General features: G+C 41.2%; 1 protein-coding gene across 4 annotated transcripts in view; it reads right to left on the bottom strand.

Moving 5' to 3' along the window:
• Window positions 1–17,282, bottom strand: part of rgs19 (regulator of G protein signaling 19) — a 24,192-nt gene extending 6,910 nt beyond the window's left edge. Inside the window, exons 1-2 of one of the 4 annotated variants that reach the window (XM_065961350.1) lie at window positions 16,996–17,281; window positions 9,070–9,180 (exon numbers count right to left, since the gene is read on the bottom strand). In XM_065961350.1, coding sequence (XP_065817422.1) covers window positions 9,070–9,084 — 15 coding nt within the window. In that variant the 5' untranslated portion in view covers window positions 9,085–9,180; window positions 16,996–17,281. Of the gene's footprint in view, window positions 1–5,760; window positions 6,642–9,069; window positions 9,181–16,995 lie in introns of those variants that run through there. The other 3 variants (XM_065961348.1, XM_065961349.1, XM_065961351.1) reach the window with 3 other exon arrangements.
• Between the last annotated feature and the right edge of the window lie 8,169 nt (window positions 17,283–25,451).

The raw sequence follows: 25,451 nt of genomic DNA, 5'->3' as shown, positions 1-25,451 counted from the left end.
CTGATGGACTCTAGGAAGGAGGAACGAATAAGACAGAATAACTAAAGTGTGATGTTTAAAGAGGAAATGAAGACATTAAGTGGTGGAAATGGACAGAGAGCAAACGAGGGGTGCAGACAGACATTTGAAAAAAGGTGAGAGACGACAGAAGATGACAAGGGAGGGATTATTCAGTAAAAAGGGGGAAGAGAGAAAGAGGGGAACAAAAGACTTAGAAATGTAGAGCGAGAGAGAGGCATGCAAGAGAGAGAGAGAGAGAGCATGCAGAATAGAGGAAGTGAGAGCGAGCGGGTATGGAGACAGAGCGGGCAATGTGCTCAAGCATCATGTGATTGAGCTGTGATCACACACAAAGATGATCACATTGTTCACACATCTCAGGTTTCACAACTTCTGGCTTCTGAACTGAGCACCCCCTCGATACTTTATCCCCACTCTGACATCGTTCTTTTTGCATTGAAGGGGTAAAATACATTTCCATTTGTGTTTCTGTGTGAAGCTCCTTGCGTCGTTATTCCTTGAGAATATCCTCTATAGAACAAAAGAAAATCTTAACACTAAATAAAAGAGTTCAAAATCACAGCTGAACAGGGAAATATAAACATGTATGCTCACACACAGTGGCACATGAAACACACAAACGTGATGTAAAAAGCATTAAAAGAGATGAACACACTTTTATTTAGTGCATAAAAGTGTTCAGACGTAATGACAAAATTACCCTGCACACACAAACACACTAACAAACACACAGGCTGATCATTTCATGTGAAGATTTTCCTCATTGGACTGGAAGAGTTTCTTATTTTTAACATTTCAGTCAAAGGAAAACTGCAGCTAAAGCTAACTTCCCCTCCAGCTGTCAGTTCTGTCTGTGAATGGGTCTGTGTGTGTGTGTGTGTGTGTGTGTGTGTGTGTGTGTGTGTGTGTGTGTGTGTGTCTCTTTGTGTTTGATGCCAACACTCCAAGAACTGGTGGAATATTCAGTGATACTTGTAACAGAGTTGATCCGTCAAAGAGAGGCGAAAATCTTCAGCATTTTCCTGTCAAATATCATCCTGTTCAAAGTGTCGCTTCCTGTTCAACAGACGAGTTCACGACCAGGTGAGAGCCCAGGCCATGGGTCAAAGCAAGATTTCAATTTGTACGCAAGACAAAAACGAGTGGACATGCCAGAAAGGTGTGAAAATACGTCCAAAAAATAAGTTCAAAAAGTTAGTGTGTCCACTAATGCCATTTTTTTTTTTTTTGCAATGGCAGCGCCGGTTGTCAATACAAAACTACTGCAGTTCAGCTTTTTCAGCGCCCAAAGCACCAAAACGCCCTCAGAGTCAGCTGTTTGTTTGTCTCTCAAATGAAGAAAAAAAGTTCAACTTTTGGATCACAGCTGCACACTTCTCCTTGACTGACCAATCAGAATGATGTAGGGGCGGGACTTCTGATATCAGCTTTTGGTGCGTTCCCATTTGATCTCAAAAGTCATAAAAACTGAGTTGCCGGTCTGAAACTTGAAAAGTGTCTGAATGCTAAAACACACACACACACACACACACACACACACACACACACACACACACACACGCACACACACACGCACACACACACACACACACACACAGTCTTGATGTCAGTTTAGCTGCACAGTCAGAGCAAAAGACAGAGTAACACTCCCTTCCTCTCTTTTATCTGCCGCCCCATCTTTATTCACACAGCGCTATCACGTTTCTGCCTCTGTGTGTGTGTCTGTCTGTGTGTGTGTGTCTCTGTGTTTGTGTGAAAAGGCAGGTTTGGACAAAAAGTGTGTAAATTATTATTTTTTTTCAAAGTATGAGGCCTGAAGAGAAGAGGGAAAGAAAGAAAGAAAGAAAGACGTTTACAGTTCGTTTGGAGCAGATGTGTCACTTCCTCTTTTTCAAAGTATGTTTCAGTGTGTGTGTAAGTGTGTGTGCTTATCTGATTAGGTTAGAAGACACTAGAAAGACATAAAGACACACACACACACACACAAAGTAGTTCATTAATTGTCATCCCATCTCTATCTCTGTAAATATTGTCTTAACCTTCTCATCCTGATAAGGTCGACAGGGCACACATGCTGTTTTCACACACACAGCGAGCAGCAACCTCTCAGGTGCTGAAAGATCAAGCTGCAAAGAAGTCTGCAGAAACATCAGACGTCTCACACACAACATTCAACAGCAGAAACTAACATGTTTACATCATGGTAGTAGTTCATGCCTTGATCGACACACACTGTACGGGGTTTGAATCTTTTGACAACTTTTGGATCTTATGATTGATAAGTGTTATTCACAGGAGGGCGTGTAGCTGACATGATTGACAGGTGGCCATGGTGTAACTGTCTGATTTACAGCATGGCGACCGCCATCGATGGGACTCCAAAGCCCCCTGCAGGAACAGACGGGTGACGTCGCTCAGGCTACAATCCATGTCACCGACACACACATACAAAAACACAAACACACACACTTGCCTATAAAAAAGTCAAACAGCCCAGTATATACTTCCAGCGTCTTTGCACTGGAACACTGTTTCCCTCTCTGCACACTTTGGCAGCACAGATGGACTCACACAGCACGGCCAATAAAGAACAAATTTAAATTCAGAGCGAGACACTGACAGGACTGTGTGTACTGCATGTACATCCACCAACAACACACAACAACACACACACAGACACACACAGCTGCACCTGCCAGCAGGGTTTAAGTAATTAAGCATCCATTTTATGTATTAATCTGAGAGATTACTGCTCTGTAATCTCAGCACCCGATCAGCAACAAGCCTCTCTGTGTGTGTGTGTGTGTGTGTGTGTGTGTGTGTGTGTGTGTGTGTGTGTGTGTGTGTGTGTGTGTGTGTGTGTGTGTGTGTGTGTGTGACAGAGAGAGCTTGCAGTCATGGTAGTAGATCAAGGGACAGAGCAGTGAATTGAAAGAGAGATGGGATGTGGGAGAGAAAGAGCAGGCGGTGGAGTAAGGAGAGAGAGTCGCTTACTTTGTGTTGACGTTATCATCTTAATGTATTCATGAAGAATAACATATCAGACTTTGTTAGCGACAGTATTTGAAAAGCTGGACTTATTTCCCCTTTGTTTTCACAGTCTAATACAAAGACACAAACCACAAACTTGAAAAATGAAGCCAATGCGAAATGAGAAAAAAAAATGCAGTTCCTCAAGTGTCCACTCGAGGCTCTCTGCAAGCTCACACCAGTTAATCATTTTTTCTTCTTTGGCCCATTTAGAATAAATCAAACTTCTGCATCACCAGTTCTGTCGATCTAAGGAATTTATACTGAAAGCTTCCTACACCACATATCTTTCCCTCACACCTTCAGGCAGGATTACGTCACAGCTGAAGGTGAGTGGTGCACTTCTAAATAACTGAGAATGCAGTGGAGTCACAGCACTTGCCCTCAGGTGAGGAAACACCTGTGCTCTTCCACTGAAACAGGCTGCACGCTCGGCTGGAGGTCAACCACAAAACCTTCAAACAAAAACCTCTGAACTCAAACTGGAAATCAACGACGAACTCTCAAAACTGAGGTGACATAATGTCCCAACTTACATTTCCCCTTCAGGTATACAGCACATGTAGCTCAAACAGACACTTCAGAAAGTGTTTTTAAATGTGTTCATGTTATATTAGACACATTTAAGTTTCATCAAAGTTATTCTAGTTAATCAAAGATCTAAATATGTCAAAAATAAGTTCTAATTGCTTTACTTTTCTTCAGATTTTGCTTGTTTTTTTTATCAGTTCTGAAATGGTGCAGGTGGATTTTGGTGAGTCACACTCTGAGTTCTGGTTCAAGAAGAAGGAAATATGTTTTATGAAGGAGAGGAGCCTCTTCAAACTCCTGCCCTGACATGTTAAACACTGCTAAACCTTCGCTAATGCACTGTTTAATACACACACACACACACACACACACACACACACACACACAAGCGTACACACAGACACAAACTTTGTACCCGCCTCTCTCTCTCTTTATCTGTCTCTCTTCGTTTACTCCCTCTTTGAAAATGTCACACACACACTCCCAACTTTCACACTAAAACTCTCTCATACTTTACAATAGTCAACTACACACACACACACACACACACACACACACACACACACACACACACACACACACACACACACACACACACACACACACACACACACACACACACACACACAGTAGGTGGGTCTATAAATCCAGCCTTACAGCGGTGGTGACAGATTCAATGTTTTTCACCAGCGGGCTGAGCTGACAAACTATTTCAGCTCCCAAATTCATCTCCTCTCCCCTCCTTATATGGGCAAGACTGTCACACACCCGCACACACAAACACACACACACACACTGACAAGATACATGCAATCAAGACAAATAGTCACGCGTGCACAGTACTACAGCTGACAAATGAACACGTGCTACACATGCAGTTCTTTTTGTGTTATGTCTGCTCTCCAACACCCTTTTTTTTTGGTAGCCACGGGAGGGGGGGCGGGGGGGGGGGGGGGGGGGGCGTGTCCATTGATGGCGCTTCTTGACAGCCTCAGTTTCAGAGCGCTTCTTCTCATCTGCACTAATTGTTTTTTGGTTACGACATTTAACTTCTGCCCCCCTGGATTAGATTCTCCTCCGCCATTGTTGTTGACAAAGCTGATGTCAGAAGATAAGATTTCTAGATTTGGATTGGTCGATGAGGGAGAAGTGACACAGCAGTGTTCCACAGGTTAGCTGTTTTCAGAGCGCTGTGGGCGCAGCGACAAACGGGCGCTTTTGCACTCAGTTCAGCGCTGAAATCATTACAAGTTTTTTCACTTAAGGTTACGTTATAGGTGACGTAGCCTCAATAAAAGCACCTGATTGGATAAACGCACGGCTAGTCCGGGCGGTCTCGGGACTCATTTTGCATAGAATAGAGCTCTGGATTATTCTTGTCTTGTGAGCGTCCGAGAAGTTCCATCTGAAAACTTTCAATTTTCAACATCGAAAATATTTATTTTCTTTCTTCATTAGGATGTTTAGCAGCAGCATACACATCTTCTATTCTTCCTGGGGTCCAACACACACACACAGGGTCTGAAATTAACACCCGCCAGGCGCCAAATGCGGGTAGATGACTGCCTACAAATAATAAATAAAAGGCCAGCAAATATATTTTTTTATAATTTCTCAATTTCCTGATCTGATAAAATGATCGAATCTGTGACTTAAATCTGTTATTGATTAAACAAAACATAATGCCATCTCAATTAAACTACCCGCCACATTGGCCGCTGAGTCAGAAAGTTCATTTCGGACCCTGCACACACACTTAATACACACTTATACACAGAACAATATAACAAACAAAGCTCCTCTAACAGAGTTAACATGTTGTTGTTTTGTTGTTGTGTCCAGTGGATCAAATCTCTGAGACGTGCACTTTAAGGAAGTGAAAACAACGTTCTTGTCGAAGCTTGATGACAGTGCAGATTCATTATTATCTAAGAGAGCTTGGAAAGAGTTTCATCAGAGAGACAGCAGAGAGTTTCCTCAATAACCCACAGAGGGTTTATTAAATCACATCAGTGTTAGAAACATTCAGCTCATAAACACTCCAATCAACCACGTGGACATCCAGAGACAAAATCAAACCCCACTGTCCATGACACAGTCACAACGTTAAGAGGGCAACAAGGAGCCCTGTTTGAAAGGTGTCACATTCACGTGTCTGCACACACAGAGAGAGCTCACCAGAGAGGAGACGGTTCAGTGAAGTATCCACGTCAGAAAGAAAGAAGGAACGAAACAGGTCGGACTTTTTCAATTCTCTCGCTCTTTTGCTAACAGCTACGACTGCTCCATCAGGCTACACGTCTTCACTCCCATGAAGGAGGAAGAGAGACGAGAGGCAGTACGAGGCAACAGGAAAGATGGAGAGAGCAAGAGAGAGAGCGAGAAAGAGAGCAAGAGAGAGAGAGAGAAAGAGAAAGAGAGAGAAATAGAGAAAGAGAGAGAGAGAGAGAAAGAGAGAGAGAGAGAGAGGAGACAGGAAACAGAGTCAGAGGTATTGTGACACAGCTTCTTGCTTCTTTCTGAAACTTGATGAATCAGACCTGGTGTCTACACACAAACACACAAACACACACTTACACACTCACACCACACAAACCACGCCAAACCAACCCGACCAATCAGGAGTGCAGGAACTTTTTCATGCCACAATGGCTCTCAAGAGCAAAGCGCTTCAAAACCAGCATGTGAATTCCTTCTTTCTCCAAACTTTAGACACCTCTGGAGTCCAGTCTGGACTTGTCGACTTCTCTGTCTTTCACATTAACCCACCATGTCCCTCGAGCTGCAGAGATGCCCCCCAGGCGTGCATGCATCACTCAGTAACATCTCTTCACGGCTCATTCACGCCTTTCATGTTAATCTTTGATGGATAGGACAGTTAAAAAGGACGGAAGCTGATTTCAGGAGTGCTGAAATCTTCAGCGTTCATACTTTTTTCTTTTACTCTAAAACACTTGAAGTATAATCCAAACTTTTGTGGCATCACTTTCCTGTTTCACCATAACACGCACAGCCAGGTCCAAGAACATTTACCAATTCACAGTTTGTTAAACCCAACCTGAGATGAACTAGAACTCTTACCACAAGCCACACCGTATCACCCAACATCAGAGCTGCATATATTGTGCACTTATATTGTGGTTGAGATAAAATGTTGATTATAATCTGACTGCTTGCTTTGCATCTCTTCCTCTTGAACCCTTTCGGTGCACATGCTTTCTAAATTAGCATTTGAACGCTTATGAAGCGATTACAGATCGGATGAACGAAGGATTGATTTACTGAAATATCAGCTCTTAGAGGAGCTTTTTTTGGACCTAAAAAGTGTTGTGAATGTCACCTTCTATGATTTTGCAAAATGAATGATTACAGAGCACTTTTAAGGGTTAGCAAGACAAGCCATATGAGGTAAATATTCAATATATTGGGATACTGAAAGCAAGATAAGAGTCAAGAGAAAAGTGTCAAGATTCCTTTTAGAGTCATTCAAACTCTATGCCGTGCAGGTACACCGTAGAACGAATGCATCGGACTCAAGATGTTGAAAACTAAAATCCTGAGACTGAACCTGGGACAGGAAAGGGCTGATTATAGATCACAACATTCACAGCAGTATCCTGTATGAAATTGTTTTCTCTGAGATGCTGTGATCCTGTTCCGCTTCGTTAAATACATTATGCTCATTTTGACTCTTTTCTGAGATTTGTTTCCAGCCTCCAGAACCCCTGACCCAAACTTTGCACTACATGCACAAAGCATGAAGTTCCCGATCCTGATGCAGAAGATTCTCTGCTAATGGCCACACATGCAGTTTAAAACCCTGAGATTCTGCATCACGTTCAGGTTTAGAGCTGTCCTTTGCTTTAAACGTGAACGTCTGAGGGTACCCCCATCTCAATCTCTGCTATTTCCTGTCGTCTGATCACTTCATGAACTTCTTAATACCAATCTGTCATCAAGCTACAGAGAACAAAGTAACCACATAGCTTCAAACTCTGAGTAGTTTTCTGAACAGAATCCTGGCAAGAAGTAAATTCTGATTTTAAGGATAATTGGAGATTAATGATGAAAGAGAGAAAGTAACGGCGAGTATAACGGAAAGGAGAGAGAGTGAAAGAATTCAGAGGAGTGGGAGACAGAAGTCGGGATAGAGGGGAGGGGGAGACGAGGCGGGACAGTGGGTGAGAGGTAGAGTTAATAAGAGAGGGGGGGAACATTGGGAATGGGAGGAATGGGGGAGAGCAAGATAAGAAAACAGAGAGAGAGAGAGAGAGAGAATGAACAGACAGTTATATTTAGTCAACAGTGACATGTGAAAGTTTAATTTTGGAGAATGATCAAGAGGAGGGGGGGCGGAGGGGGACTGTTGGAGTTCACATCAGTATTTACACATTACACATTTCTACTAACAGGTACACAACTACATGTAAGTCACAGTTAGGGCTTTCAGTGTTAACACGTTAATCGCAATGCGACTAAGGTCTGGAATTAACTTTTTTTTAAGTCGCTTAAATCATTTGCCTTTTTTGTCCCTTTCGGCACACCGTAGTTAAGCTAGCTAGCGATAGAAAGAAAACACTTTACTGCGTCTTTGAACGGCCCGTGTCATTTAAAAGTTTCCCAGACGGCTCAGTGGACAAGACAAAAGTATTATGTACCTGTGACAATAAACATTTTATCTTTTTACCGTTCCCTTTAGTTATTTTTATTAACTCAGGGAACTTCTCGATCTGTTGCAGTTTCCTTTTTTCCGTATTTAAGTTAATGTTGTAACTTGAACTCCTGGAAATCTCTTATTTTCTTTCAAAATAAAAGCAGGTTTTTAACAGGAAGGGTTCCCTTGCCTTTAGAAACTACAAAACACAAGATAAAAGCATAAAAAAAATGTTTTAAAATGTAAAATAAATGGATTTTAAACATGCAATTTAAATATAAAATGAATTGCGATAAACTACTGACATTCAGTGATTAATCCAGATTTTTAAAAAGTAATCGTTTGGCAGGCATAGTTCAAACAGTGGCTTTGTTTTACTTTCTTCTTTGAAAGGAAGTCAGTGACCTTGATGCCCTATTCTCTCAGTCCACTGTGGTTCAACCAAACCAGCAGAGACTGAACTCTTTCAGACTACACTGTACATTCAGTAAACGGAAACTGTCAGTGAGATCATATTTATCATTTATGAGATTTTAGAACCAGGATGTTGAGTATTTTGATAAAGCAGCTGTGATAAAAAACAAGTGATGTATGTTTTCAATCAGCATTAAAGTTCAGACTCTGCATCCACAGTTGAACATTTCATAAACAGTTGAACAAAGAAATCCAGAGAGAGAGAGAGAGAGAGAGAGAGAAAGAGAGAGAGAGAGAGAGAGAGAGAGAGAGGGAGAAAGAGAGAGAGAGAGAGAGAGAGAGGGAGAAGAGAGAGAGAGAGAGAGAGAGAGAGAGAGAGAGAGAGAGAGAGATTAAAGGAAGAGGAGCAGTTGGTTTACCAGGACGTCCGTCATGTCGAGAGGGCGGGCAGTCGGTTAGTGTGTGAGTCGTCAGCGATGTTAGCAGGCCGGACACATGCATGTCATCCCCCCTTCTGCCTCGGACCTCTCCTTTATAAGTACACACACGCACACATACACACACACACACAAGCACACACACGTGGTAATGCCAAAAAATGCAAATGCAACAACACATCCACGCAAATATGCCGCAAAAGAAGCATAAAACATTCAAACCACACAGTCGTGCATGAATGTTTGATAGTCATGGACCAAAAACACAAACACATTGTTTGCATGTTAAAGCAAAAACACACAGCACAGCAAAAAAAATGAACCAACAATCCCAGATGGAGTTACATTCATCCAAAAGATAATACCACACACACACACACACAAAGAGAGAAAAAGGCCATATTTAGTATATGTGTATGCATATCAAAACTCTGAGAAACACATGTTTAATACATAACGTGGGACTGAGCTCTGATTGAAACAATAAGAATATTTCCCACAAACAAAACAGAAATAAGTGAATTCTTGTGTGTGTGCTTCCAAGAATTTTTCTTATGCAACTTTCTAAGGATGTCCCAACAACATTATCCAAACAAGCGCCACAGAGGCTTTGTTCTCACTGCACGCCTAAATGCTAAATTGTTTTAAAAATGTGGCCTGCATCAGACTCGGCCGTGTGAACCGGTCACAGCCCTGAAGTGACCCGCATGCGCAAAAAGAACAACAACAAACGTGTGACACGCAGCACGCTGAGAAGAGAGATGATTTCATAACAGGCAGCAGAAGTGATGATCTACAACCCCCTGCAGACCAGCAAAGTGGGGCTGCATGATTCATCATAAGATAAATCCTCATCTTGATCCATCGACACATGATCTAATTTCTTAATGGCGATTCACTTGATCGTATTTTCCCATAAATTCACATGTTCACTTGTCTTCACAACTCTCCCAGGTGCTTAATCAGTCACTAACACACAGCGTAAAGCAAAACACACATTGTATTCATGAGTCAGGGTGGGCAACTGGCGGCCCGGGGGCCACATGCGGCCCCCATCAAGCCTCAATTTGGCCCCCATGTCAATTTTTACGTATCAATTATTGGAAAACATGAAAAAATCTGCCATGAAATCATGAAAACCAGAAATATGTCTATAATAATATTTGATCACTGGTATATGTTGAGTTAAATTTGTGACATAATTGACTATAATCGTTTTTGTGTACTACAATTTGGCCCCCCGACAATGAGAATTAAATGACTGTGGCCCTTGCTGTGACCCAAGTTGCCCATCCCCGCCATAGACTATCCTCTGATTCTGCCAAATACAACTTTACAGCATTGAAGTCACTTTAAGTGCTCAAAAATAAAATAAAAAGGAAAGGAGATGTACTTTCAGAAGATTTAATTTGAAGTCCAGTTTTTATTATATGTCTGTTGAAAGCTTTGGACAGCGCTCGTTTTTGAAATGTGCTTGTTAAAAAAACAAGAATCGTGATCTCAATGCTTAAGGAGAAAAATCCTGATTCAGTTATTGAGATTTTTGTTGAGTACTTACATCACCTCAAACATTTCCCCCAGTTTATCAAAACCAGCGAAATCCTGAATTTCATAGTTGGAACAGTGTGCCCCCATGATGAGCCGCAATAACAGACATGTCATTGCCGTGGATGTTACGCCAAAGGCCGCTATATAAGGAAGCGGGAGCTGCTGCTGAAAGCTGCCGTACTGATGCTTTATGTTCTGCTGTGATAAAAACGTCATGTACATTACAAAACATTGTCGGTAAACATATTCTCTTCCTCAGGTCGGTTTCGCTGGTTCGTCTTCACTACTGTCAACGCAGAGTTCACTTTCAGGAGTTTGTTTTTGGGAATAGCAGAGAGAAGAAGAATATCTCCCATGACTCCCTGCCAGCCACAGCGTCACCTTTTTTATGGTTTTGAATGAGTGCCCCGTGGTGGCAGAATTTACTGTGCGTTTAACTCGATGTGAAAGTGGCCCACAACTGATTTGTAAAGCTCAGATCCCATGTGACATGTGCTGTTCACATGGTCATAAAACAATCAGATCTGATCCACATAGGAGCAAATAAGAAATCAGACCCAGGACACTTTTGCCTGCAGTGTGAACGCAGCCAGAGTCTTCTCTTGTTGTACCGCTGCTACTTTCACTCTATCAAGATGTGTGCAACTTTCACACATTACAACTCCATTACACAAATCACTTATTCTATAAATGAAGAAGTAGAATCCCTCAGTGCTGTAAGTGACTTTATTAAGGGGATCAGGTGTTGATCATGACTCTATTCACAGGCTCAGATTTGTGGGTGCCTTAGAAATCCCATGTCTCAAGTTACATTACATAACAATGCTTCCAATGAGTTCCATGCTGCAAGACAAACACATTCAGGAAAAGAAGGAGGGAACTGGTGCAGATTAATACTCAGCAAAAAGTAGATAAACTGAGGTTTGATGTTCTATTTCAGGAGTAAAAAGGTTGGCTCTTTGCTTTACTGGAGAACACACCATTAGCTATACTGGGCCACCAAAGGACTTACAAAGCCAAAAAAGCAATTTAGGTTAGGCAAAACCAGGACACAAGTAAAATGTTGATCCAAGCAGGGATTAATATGATAAATAGGCGACCACTGCAGAGTTTCAACATTGGGTCATATTGGACAAGTCCAAGGATAAAGGAACTGTAATTCTAAACAAAAGCAGGGCTGAATCCACCAATGGCTCTGCAAACTCAGAAGTATGCCCCCAATTATTGGACTGGATCATGACTTTAAAACCAGTTTCTAACACATGTAAGAAATGGGCCAAACTGGGGCTAGATCACCCAATGAACCCTTGACCAAACAAGACATGAAAAACCACCAAATATTGGACCATAATATGACTTTATCAGTGATTAATACATGACAATATACAGCCCAATGAAAGTCTTACCAAACACAGGATAAGATTCGACAAAATATCGAACCAGTACATGACTTGAACACTCTTATATTGGACCCCACCAAGGCTAAAACTCCATTTCCTCTTGGACCAACCAGGGTTAGAAGGAATTGGACCGTTACATGACTCAGACCAGTGAATAACGGACAAAACCACGAAAGAATGATGCATCAAACCAACATAATGAATGTGCATACAATGGTTAACAGACACATCAAAACTGTCATGCAAAAAACGAGTTTCTCAAAAGATATAATCGACTTCAAACAAAGAAATAAAAACGGTATCGATATGCAGGAAAAAAAAAAAAGGAACAGCTGTGAAAATCAAAGAGTTAAAAAACAATTTAAAGCTGGTGTATATTTAACAGCAGGATGCCCTTTGGAAAGTTACTCCTCGGGTTTGTTTTCCTTTGAAATCTTCCTCAAGTGAGTAATTGAACTGCACATTGAAACCATGGGACAGAGATTAGAAGCAAGGTTGTTGCTCATCATGCCAATTAGTTTCAATAAGAGACGCTAATGATGCTAAGAAGTCATTTTGGAGAAGTAGCGAGGACTAATTCAGGGACTTTGGTCTTCACCCTGACCAGTGTTGCAGTCAAAGAAAACTTCATCAGCAGAGATTCACTTTCAGCAACAATCATAAGGCAAACTTTTATCTGACATTTTATAAACCGGACGACATTATAACGGTAGCCTAGAAAACATTGCAGCTTTGAGTTAAAAACATTTTTTTTGGGAATGACTACAGCCTTAGGGAAAGCATCCTTTCAAATCTGATGCTCTTTTTCAAATTCATATTATTCTAGGAATACCACAGTCCTCAATGGGCTGGGAAAACTCTATGCCTCCAATAGGATCAAAAATGCATTGTAGTCCAGCCAAAAATAAGGCATGTTCATGTATCTGAGCATTGCCATTTTGGAGTTCTAGGGTTGCCCTCTGACACCAATGATGGAAATTATAGTTTTGTGTGGATTTTTATGAACTTACTCAAAAGAACTTGTTTTGATACCAACAGGCTGATATCATCATTGAATTGGTCTAATGAAATCTTACGGAAGTGACCCACAAAGACACGGACAGATTTGCTAAGGGGATGCTTTAATGGAACCAGAAACAGCTGTTACACTGTTCTTTCCAAGGCCACCAAACTCCATCAAGAGTGCAATTTGGCAGCTGTTTCTGGACAAAAAAGATCAGAAAAATGTTGACTTAAAAAAACAATCTGAGACCTGTCAGTTACAAGAGCAAGAACATTTAGTGGACCTCATTTGACCTGGCAAATTCATCGACATTGCAGCCATTACAACCCGTTTCTGTGGAAGCCGGCTAAAGCAATGTACTGGACCAATTCCCAAACTTTCGTACCCTTTAGTTATTTAGACCTCTATGTCAAATGCACAAAATACTGATAAAGATATGCTCACGTGAGAGAATAGTTATACCATATAATAAAATTCAAAAACACAGCAGAGGTGGAAAGAAAGACAGAAACAAACAGGAAGAGCAACAAGAAAAAACTAAGGGTAGACAGAAGGTGGAAAGACTGAGAGGCACAGGAAGAGAAGGTGATGACCTACCTAAAAAAAAAGAGGAAGTATGCAACAGACACAATGAAGAAAGAGGCAGGAAGAGGAAGTGTGTACCAACTGGCAACAAGAAGTTGGAAAAAAAACTTGAAGACTCTTGATAGGTTAAAAGTCAGTGTCTGGGGTATGTTATATTCCCTGATCTCAGAGTTGGGACCCCAAATTAACCACAGACTTCTGAGGGCTGTTGATCCAGGTTTCCATGGTGAAAAATCCCCAAATATATGCATGACACATCATATAGAGGGGGGTTGGGGAAGCGTTTGATTACTGAGGGAATCTTTTTTTAAGCAAATGTGTTGGAAGTTTTTCAAACTTTTCCTCTTTTTCTTTCAAGTAAGAATTAAGGTTTTATTTTATGCCAAAAAAAACCTCTACAGGATAGCATTACACAATTCCCACTTCTCTTTCAAGAGGATTTCTGAGCGTTGTAACTTGAACCATCTACCAGAAAGGACCCCTACAATACAAGGATTTATGGGGATAAAAGGAGATGGATGTTGACATTTGATGGCCAGCGGCACCACATGCACAGGCGTATCAAAAAGAAAACTGAAGAAATGTTAAGAGCTGTATTTTAAAGTATGACACCGGCTTCCACCTTTACTTCTGGTTTCAAAAGCGCCTTCATGTGAAATGCCTTCACCGTCATGACTCATCAACAGTCATTAACTGTACAATGAAGGGATGAACAGACTGACACTATGCTTTAACACACTAATTTCCCCTTTTTATTATCTTCCTCTTTAAAGCACCTTGCCAGAGGCTACACCTCATGAAGCTTGAAGTCCAATAATGAATATTAAAGATATAGTTTCAATCTGTGCCATACAAGAGAATGTTTAAAACAAGACTGCAGTGGGACTGGCTAGCAGGAACCTAAAGTGTCAGTTTACCCTAAACATACCATGACGTACTGCGAGGTCACTATCAACTCACAATCAACAAAGACACAGTCGGAAAATGTGAGAATATTACAGTGATTTCTTGTATCCTCATTAACAAACCTTAGCTTGTAAAATGCATGTGAGGATCTTTATCTCTAAATAGTTTCTTTCATCCCATGGTAAAATGGTTGGACTGACATGAGGAACAGCAATCACTGTTTATCTTCAGTCTATCAGTAATGTCCTGTACTTATTATACTGATTAAATTAGCAAAATCCAACAGTTTTATGTTAAAAAGGTTCCTTTAGATGTGGTTAGCTTAGCTACCAGCACCTTACAAGTAGTTTGTAAAATAATCTTATTTGTAAACTAACACATTTAAAAATTACTAGCGAACCAGTTAGTAAAACTGCCCCCCCAAAAAACTCATAACATATTGAAACTGTATAGCAACTGAAAGAAACATTGTCAGAGGTTTGCTATTTTTTGGCCCATATGAATGTTGTCAACCAAAATTAGCTCAATTTGCTGTAAGTCTCTTTCATTGTTCAATCTGCACTGCAACATCAGCCAAGGATGTTACTAGCACCAGAAGCTAACTCTGAAGCTTACAACTCACTAGTTAGTGCACCCCTAAATATTCCTAATTAAAACAAATGAAAGCAACATTATCAGAGCTTTGCTATTTTTTGGCCCAAAAGATTGTTGTCAAACCAAAATTAGCTGGATTTTCTACTTATAGGTCTCTTTCTTGTTCATTGCACAATAAGTACTGCGGTAGTAACTTCAGAAAGTGATGGAACTAGCGCCAGAAGCTACCTCTCAAGCTAACAACTCAAAACGCTAAATTACAAAAAACTGAAAGCATCATTGTCAGAGCTTTGCCAATTAAAAAAAAATCATTTTGTAAAACTAAATAAACCAAACTAGCTAGCTAACATGGGTAGCCTACCTTCCATTTCAAATCATCGCGATAATAATTTCATTAAAAAAATGAAGAGTACCACAAGGAGCTACATGTCAAGCTAATGTCTCAGTAGCTAGCAGGCTTCCAAACTTTTGATGTTTTTACAAATACACTAATAAGTAATGTATTGATTCTGAAATCAATGACAGAAAAAACGCATTAAGCTTTGTAATTTTGTTTTGCAACAGAAGTCAACTAGCATTACTTCAAACATCTAGCAAGCATAGCTTTTTTAAATAAGCACCGTTATTTTGCCGACACAAACGCTTGCAAAAGAACTTTATATAAATGCGGCCACGTTTAAACTGTTGATTTAAAGTATGCTAGTTTAACATGATACATTAAAGTAACCTGTGTTATAATAAGTGACCCGTCCTCCCCTTTAAACCATGCCTCAGAATATTACACGGTTTTCGACGGTTGACAAACGTTAGTGTGTAACGGTCGGCCGTTAGTGTACGTAACGGTCGGACGTTAGTGTGTAACGGTCGGCCGTTAGTGTACGTAACGGTCGGACGTTAGTGTGTAACGGTCGGACGTTAGTGTACGCAACGGTCGGACGTTAGTGTACGTAACGGTCGGACGTTAGTGTGTAACGGTCGGACGTTAGTGTACGCAACGGTTGGACGTTAGTGTGTAAAGGTAGGCCGTTAGTGTACGCAACGGTCGGACGTTAGTGTGTAACGGTCGGACATTAGTGTACGCAACGGTCGGACGTTAGTGTGTAAAGGTCGGCCGTTAGTGTACGCAACGGTCGGACGTTAGTGTACGTAACGGTCGGACGTTAGTGTGTAACGGTCGGACGTTAGTGTACGCAACGGTCGGACGTTAGTGTACGTAACGGTCGGACGTTAGTGTGTAACAGTCGGACGTTAGTGTGTAACAGTCGGACGTTAGTGTGTAACGGTTGGATGTAACGGTCGGACGTTAGTGTGTAACGGTCTGAAGCCAGTCATCTGTCATGGTTTCCACACTCATTAACACATGAAAGTGAAACTTCCCGCGCCTTCTGTTTCAAAACGAATAAGCTGTGTGTGTGTGTGTGTGTGTGTGTGTGTGTGTGTGTGTGTGTGTGTGTGTGTGTGTGTGTGTGTGTGTGTGCGCGCACGAGCGCGCGCGCGCTACACGAGTGTCCTGTTTTCTGTTACAGCTGAAGACGGGGCTCTTTTGAAACACTCCCACTGAAGTCGTTCAAAACCCCGTTTTCAAATCAACAGAAAATGGGCTTTGTTGGACTTCTTCTTCTCTTCTGCCTGCTGTTCCTGACAAGGTATCGAAAAGGTAAGAAAGGGGAGAAGGAAAGGAAAGGAGGGGAGGGGAGGGGAGGAGGGAGGGAATCACGGAGACCGACCTTTTCCTCAACACCGCGGCGCGAGGAAAAGCCCCGCCGCTGACTGAGGACCGGGGAGGGGGGGAGAATTAAACTGAAAGCAGCACCCCCCCCTCCCCTCCCCTCCCGTGTTCAGGCTCGTTCATGCAGCCGATCAGATACTCACAATCTTGGCATTAATAAGGTCCGGAGGGCGGTATCCGCTGCGCTTTCGGAGGCACATCCGTGTGCTTTTTTTTTTTTTATTATTATTGCTTCCTCTGCCGCTCCGCACGCGCACCGGTGAGGGAGGGGGACGGATTTTTTTTTTTTTTTGATTTTTTTTCTTCTAAATATCCTGCTGCCGCTGCCGCCGCTGTATCGGAAGAAGGAGAAGAAGAAGAAGGAGTCCGCCTCCTCCCCCCTTCTGCTGCTATCCTCCTGCTCGGGTTTTTCCCAGAGAGAGAGAGAGAGAGAGAGAGAGAGAGAGAGAGAGAGACGTACAGAAAGAGTTTGTGAGTGAGTGAGAGAGAGAGAGAGAGAGAGCGAGAGACGCCCTGGTGGACAGAGGCGACACAGCGCATGCGCGGATTCACATTCATACAGGCAGTAGGAGACTAGGAGATCTCCTTTTTAAAACTTTACTTGCTGATTGAACATATTTACTTTTTTAATTTTTAATTACATACATTTCCTAAAAGATGTTTAATATAATATTTAATTAACTAAATAACGACTGTAATCACATAATCATTTGTATTGAACATTTTACATAACATATTTTTTTAGACCTTTAGGCGGAATATATTCTTTGCAACACTATCTTTTTTGTATTCATGCATGGGCCTCATTGATTTAATGTAAGTAAGCATGGGTTTTAAAGCCACTTATATTATTGATGGCCCTAACTTATAAAAGGTCAATGGATTCATGTTGTATAAACAGTGAAAAGCACCTTAAAAAGCAGCAGCTGTTTTAAGATATTAGTTATATACATGTATTTATATATGACAATATAGGCATGCAGTTTTAATAAAGACATCTTGAGGTGATTTCAGCTCATTTGCATGACTAATATCCCAGCACAACACAATTAAATTAAAAGTCTACATTTATCCAACAGGAGACTAAAGCAGACAACAGAAATGTTGTAAGGAATTGTTCATATTTTAGGTTCCTAACCTGTTAGAACACCGGGTTTGGTCAAAGTGAAGCGACCACAAAGTAGCATACGGCCCTATAGACTAGCATTAGATATTGCTGACCAGAGGTTAAAACATTTGGGCCTCTCTACTCCTGCAAAGGATGCATATTGATTTCTTGTTCTGGCACATCAAAGCAGGATATAAAACATTGTAATGATATTTATGGGGCTAATCAGTGGAGTAAGGGGGGGAAACAGTAACCAAAAATTCAGAATGGAAGTGAAATAACCACAGAGGCTTTCCAGGTATATGGCTCCTTCTTTAATAGTATCTTAAAAGTTTACATGCAATATTATTATCAGTGTGTTCTGAAACACAGGTCCATGTTTCCTGTTCCCCTGTGTTGTGACTTGCATCAATAACAATGATATAAGTTAAATCAGGATAACCTGGTTCACTGGGGCTTTGCAGGCCATCGTTTACCACTCAGTGAGAGTAACAGAGGTGTTACTGGAGGCTGCCTGAAGCTCTGATTAAACGACAAAGAAGTTCAAAGTGAGACGGCTCATTAACACCTGTATGAGCTGCAAACACAAGGTACAGTTTACTGAAACAAGTGTTTGTGGTCCCTTATTATAAAATAGTATTAATGCCCAATATTCTGATTTAAATACACAATGTAATGAGTGAAATCATGATACAGTGGATGTGTTTTTGTGTCCTATACTGCTAAAAAATGATATGAAGTTACTAAAAGCTACAGCAGGGGGCGCCATACACCAGGAAGAGAGAGAAGGAGAGAGGAGGGTGCAGGTGCAAAATCAATCAAATCATGATCTAAACAATGCACGGTTTATGAGTAGATTTTACGCTCTAGAGAAACATTTGCATTTTATTTAATTAATTCCACTGAAACAAGATGTCCTTTGATAATTGTGGGTATAAGTTCCTGATAACTTTTAACATTCAGCAGTCCTCTATAGAGCTGCTTGACTCAAGTAATTACTCCTTCTCCGTCCGTTTCATTGAAACTGAAGTGTTTCCTGCCTCCTTTTTTTAAAAGTCTTTCAAGTCACAAAGTATCTCAGAAGTTTCACATCCACATCTGCATCACCCGCCTTTCACATAAAACCATGAAATCCTAAATAAACGTTCTTTTCATCGTGCGTTATGTTGAAGGAGCATTATAAAAGTGTCACATGTCTGCAACCTTCATCATTATCCTTCCTTGGAGTCATCTCTGTGATGTGTTGATGATCAGGGAATCAGAATTTGAAGACATAATCAGCTCCCTGACTTTGAATATTGAGGCTAAACTCGTTTTTTCCAGTTGAAAGGAGCTGTTGGAAAACTGTTTACTGACACTTAAAAGCTTAAGTCTCTATCAGCGTATGTTATCAGAGTTTAACCTTTGTGCTGTGATCTAATTCTGACTCATATCTAGCTGCACAGATCTCCTCTGTTATGCATTTGCCCCACCTTATGCATACATGCTGCTTCATAGGCGACTCACTGTGTTTAAACAACCGAGGGCAAAAAACACTCATCGGACTACATGTGAATAACGTTTCCAATATTTGAATGAGGAAAAAACAAAAAAGTTGTTACACGTAGGCTGTTCTTGCTCCTCATGCTGGGTGTCTGGTGCAGTGCCTTCTGTCTCCACAAGGGGGCACTAAAGCTGCATATCAAGTTGTCCAGACAGCCATGCTTTTTAAGTTTATGCAGATGGTCTGGGTTTTTTGCAGACAGACATTGACCAACAGTTGCATTAGGATGCACTTGCTTGCTCTACTCCAAACATTTGATTGGTCCCCCGAAGAAGCTGACCTGAGTTCAGTCCTTTTTGTTGTTTTTCATGAGTCAGTGAAGAAGGGAAGGTCGACTGAGTCTGTGCCGTTTTGTCTCGGCTACACCTTGATTCAGAGCTGCCAACACAAAGGTTTTTCTTATTCCACTTTGTTGGGAGTTACAGCATGAAGTCTGTGCCTGCAGACTGGACATTAGACAACCAACACATTAGTTTACGTGTAAACAAAACCAAATTAGCCTCACATCACTAGCTGTTTGCATGAGGTCGCATCATTGAGCAGGTCTCCTAATGTGTCGGGTCAGACCGACCTGTGAAACAGTTTTAAAAATAAATACCCAAACAACACCTTGTGAGTTGTGAGAATATCTCTTGTTTGTCCCCTGCAGGTTTTTGTCAGCTTAAAGTTTGGCTAGAGGGGGAGCAGATGAGCTAGCGCTTAGGTTGTACCCCATGTACAGAGTCTAAGACCTCCAAGCGGGCGGCCCGGGTTCAAGTCCGACCTTTGGCTCCTTTGCAGCATTTCATTCCCCACTCTCTCCCTCCCTGGTTTCCTACTCTATCTACTGTGTTAGCCAAAAAGCCCCCAAATATCTTAATGTAAAAAAAGAGTTTGGCTAGAGGAGGAGGAGGAGGAAGTGATACCTCTAGCAATATCTACAAAACAGGAAACACAAACACACATCCACACTCGACTTAACTAAGTTATTGTCACATGCATTTCAGCTTTTTTCACTCCCAACTCATGTAAAAAGACTGCAAGAACAATTTCTGCACGTGTCTTCCTGCAGTGCCCCCCCCCCCCATCCTTAATAACTTGTTACCTTAATGACTGTGCATTTCCCACTTTTTCCTGTTGTGTTAAATACAATTTCTGTGCCACAACTTCATGCACTAATCAGCGAGCATCCCGCTGAGTGTGGAACACAGACTGCAGTAAGACGGCTGAGGATGGTTTACACTTCAAGCAGCCACATGCACACTGACGCAGACCTGCACACAGTGTGTGAAATCCATCAGCATAGAGAATATTCACCCAGGTGAGTGTTTGAGTACCAGAAGAGGTGAGACATGTCATGCATTGTAAACATTATGGAAGTAAAAGTGTGGACGAAGCCACCAGCCAAGCCTCCTGGATCTGCGCTGCGACAGTGAGAACTATAATATATGATGAGGGATGTAATGATACAACAAATATTTTATTGTTTTTAATAAATGTTTTAATGCAGCTGGAGGTCTTTTTGCCTCCGAATCTGTTTTTTTGTTTGTTTGTTGAAACAGAGATATTTATATTTTATTGAGCTTGTCGCATTGTTGCATCTTTCCTGGAGATGATATTTCTGTATATATTGCATTAATATGACTTCCATACATATTCAGATTTAAAAAAAAATAAAAAGGGAATGCAGCCCTGTGCAGTTGATCTTCTAAATATTTATACATGCGTTCAAGTATCGAGGGCAGCCTTCTTCATTTATATACACACACTCAGTCAGTCAAGCGAGGCGTACATATACTTTCTAAACATCCCGACTGGATTATATAAATACACACACACAGTCACACACGCACACACACACACACACACACACATTGCATGAATTATAGAAGCACGTTAACAGAAGCAGTCTTCTGAGCATGCAGATCCAAGACTGGTGAACTCTTGAACTCTCCTTACAACTTAAATCACTTTGAATCTTAATAACAAGAAAATGAACAGAAATACAGAGGATACAGGAATAAGATTAACTTTTAAATCAGCCTTCAATCATCCTCTATAAGCAAGCTGGTGAAACCTCTCACATAGACGCTTTTCTCCTAGCACTGGAGAGCAGTTCTCCGCTGGCAGCCCTGCAGCGTTCTGCCCACTGGAAGGCTTCCAGAAGGCTGGCCAATCAGAAGAAAGTGGGCATGTGGGGATGGGGGCCTTAAAGAGACAGCAACTGAGATTAGGGTTTTTACTAACACCAGTATCAGAAAGAAAATTATTTTTTTTGAGCTGCAAATCATGCAACGCTGCTCTTTAGGTTTCACCACAAAAGGTGAAAATGAGGATAATATGGGATCTTTAAGGCTTTATTTCTTATTCGATAAAACCACAAATCATATCATTTACTCTCGCTCTGGGTCTCTCTATTTTTTTCTTTTCTGAAAGCAGACGTCTTCCAAAAATGCCAGGTGTAAGAAAATTTGCAAGTACAACAAAGTACTTATTGATGTGAGAGGAGAAAGGGAAGTGTTTTGATCCAAATGAAGAGAAGCAATCACTGAAGAAAAAAGCATAATTGAAGTGTCTGACGTTGCTGCTCTCACATTGAGAACCTCTTGATCTTGCGGTGGGGTGATTAAGTGAAGGGCTCGTTTAATTCACTTACCAAAAAAAAAAAAAAAAAAAGGCAGAGAATTTGAATTTCACAGCCAAAGTTCGGGACAATTTTCTGAAGACTCTGAAGTTTTTATGCTCACGTTAGCTCACAGAAGAAGTGTTAAGACTCTGGCATGTAATTCATTTTCTAAGTACTGCTCAGCATGCAGAGGGTTTAACATGTGCAGGTTGAATGCAAAATGATTACCTGTGTAAGCTTAGTGTCTGTGACGCCTTTACAAAATCTCTGTGTCTGTGTACATCAGGTCTTAGCTCTAGATGGATGCCAGTCCTTTGTGATCCTCCATCCTTCATTATCCCCTCAGGTTTCTGTCTCAGGAGAGGCGGCGAGAGGGCGAGAGAGGGGGGGGAGTGAGAAAATAGAGACAGAGGGAGAGAGTTAATTACCGAAGCAAACTGGATTGTGAGAGACAGAGCGGCCGGCTGCCAAAAGAGGAAGCACTTAATGGAGGTTCAGACAAAGTCTAAGTGCAACATGTTAAAGCTCGGAAATCAAATCAACTTCTACGTATGAGACGCAGGACCAGTGCTGAATTAAAATGACTGTTAGCTTTTAATTTGGTGTACTCGCACCACTCGCAAAAACTGCTGCTATTTTAAAAACATGGAAACTCTGAGCTTCCTTTACTGAGGCCAAGTCATCTTTTTCTAACCAGCCTGAATCCAGGTGCCTAAATATAAAGGACATATTCGTCAGGAGACTATGAGTAAATTAGAAAATGGTGTGAAGATTAACACTGCCGCTGAGGTGGAGGTCGGAGCAGGTCGTGCATGAATGAGGACAGCGGTGGTTGTTGTGGGGACGACACAGTCTGATGGTGGAGGCTGTGCGTCAGGCGGTGAACACTTGATAAAACGATGAGCCAGCTAGACACGAGGAAGGCCGGGCGGCTCATTCTGTCAGAACATGAGCATCACACCACCATCAACTGTCATCATTATGGTCATCATCCTGCATCACATTCAGTCTGCCTTCTCTCTTACCCAGCTGGAGTCTCGCACTTATCCACAGACGTATGAAAAGATCATCTCATGACAAACCTTCATACTGTACAGAAGTCAGTGTGCTGCAGAGGCCTGCTTAACTGCAGGACAGAGTAAAGCGGCCCTGTTTCATGTCCCTTTGACATGTCATTATCGATCCATGTGTGACAAAGGAGGAGCAGAGAAAGACTCGTAGAGGTGAAGAAAATAAGAGAGAAGAGGTAAAGAGTAAAGGGAGGGAGAGATGAGGCACAAAGACAGAGAGAGAGTGACCTCTGACACGATGATGATTGGATGGATAACGCTGCTTCCACTGACACGTCAATCTATGTGCCATCCGCTCATCCTTCTTAGGGGCTTTACTCCTTAATGACTTTTCTCTCCTATGATTTAAAAAAATAGCTTTAACCTCGTCCGACTGATCAGAATTTGTGGTGTTTTTTTGGTGTCTTGAGCGAAATTCTGAGGCTTAACACAATTCCTACAAAGTTTCCAACATACATTGACCTTATATGAACCTTATATTAACCTAAAAGTTAAGTCAAAACCATCTTGAATACACCTGTATGGCCGGCTCGAGTATAGCTCATAATATACTTCATATTGTGAGGAAATTGGCAGCTCAATCCGAGTGTGCAGAGTGCAGTGTTGTTTTCTGAACACGGCCTAATTCTGTCATCATATGGTATCACTTCTGTCTCTCCTCTCCCTCTTTTGTTCTCACTTCCTCTCTATTTCTCTGAGATGTAAATCCATTATACTCACCACCACCTCCCCTCACCTTTCTGTCCCTCTCATCCCCTCTCCTCAGGCTCCATCATCTTTAAGTCCGTCCTCCTCTTTGTGCATAAAGCTCTGCAGTAATACGCTACATCAAACATTAATGCGGTATCTTTATGTAACAGAAACCGTGTTAAGTCTGCTGAGTGATGCTTCGATCTGGATCAGCAGACCAACAGGCACAATATGGTCTCAATATCTCACTGCTGGATCATAAACCTGAGGGTGGTTTGCTAAGGTTAGCTGCGTTACAACAAGGACTCATTAATGACCCTAGAAATGTCCCTTTTTCCAGCCTTTATCGGGCGGCAAAACCTGTTCTTGTTTTGTCACTAAGGACTTCATTTGAGATTATTGACTATTGACCTGGAAAAAGAGTTTGGTGCAAAACTTCAACATTTAAAGCCTTTTGCATACTTTTTTCAGCTGCGTTTTTTTGGCTCTGTGATCCGAAAAATATACATTACACACAGACACCTTGCACACTGAGTACGCTGCATTTATTTTTCTATGAATTGCAAAATTTCTCAGTATGTATGACAGAGGATTAGGGCCATGTTAAAATTAAAAAATATATATATTTCGAGATTTAAATCGTAAATATACAAAATTAAACTCGTAAAATTACGAGAATAAAGTCGTAAATTTACTAGATTAAAGTCGTAAATTTACAAGAATAAAGTCGTAAATTTACTAGATCAAAGTCGTAAATTTACAAGAATAAAGTCGTAAATTTACGAGATTAAACTAGTAAATTTATGAGTTTAATCTCGTAAATTATACGAGTTCGAGACCAGCCTGTACGAAAATGATTAAAGTTGTAAATTTATGACTTTATTCTTGTAAATTTACGACTTTATTCTCGTAATTTTACAACTTTATTCTTGTTAATTTACACCTTTATTCTTGTTAATTTACACCTTTATTCTTGTTAATTTACACCTTCATTCTTGTTAATTTACACCTTTATTCTCGTAAATCAAAAAAAATAATTATCGTGGCCCTAATCCTCCGTTTTACAGTATGAGAGCAGAGTGATCAAGCAGTAAAGTTGATTTTATGGATCTTTTATTTCATGAAAAAAAAAAAAAACCGTTCACATGTAAACGAGACAAGAGCGAGGAGAGTTTCACCTGTTGATAAAGGAGCTGCAGAATTATCTCGATCATTTCCAGGTGTATTTCAGAATGCCAGTGGTCTAGGTTGATACTACAGACACACACACACACACACACACACACACACAGAGGGATGGATGCGGGAAACGCAAAATAACAAACTTGTTCCGAAAAAAATAATAACGGACGGACGTTGCAGAATCAGTCGGCAAACATAATTGACACCCTACTGAATATTTAAGCTCAACAGGCATCAGTCAAGTTAAGATGGAGGTATGTATGCTTCTAACCAGAGGCGCTGCTTGTCAACAGGTAAGGCACTCAACATGCTTTGGGGCCCCAGACCATTAGGGGGGCTCCAAAGCAGCGGACTGAAAATGTGAAAATTTTGCAATGCCGGTAGGAAACCTCCCTAAGGGG

This window comes from Labrus bergylta, chromosome 12, assembly GCF_963930695.1.
Source record: "Labrus bergylta chromosome 12, fLabBer1.1, whole genome shotgun sequence".
Lineage (NCBI taxonomy): Eukaryota > Metazoa > Chordata > Actinopteri > Labriformes > Labridae > Labrus > Labrus bergylta.
This window is presented reverse-complemented; position numbering and strand designations above follow the sequence as displayed.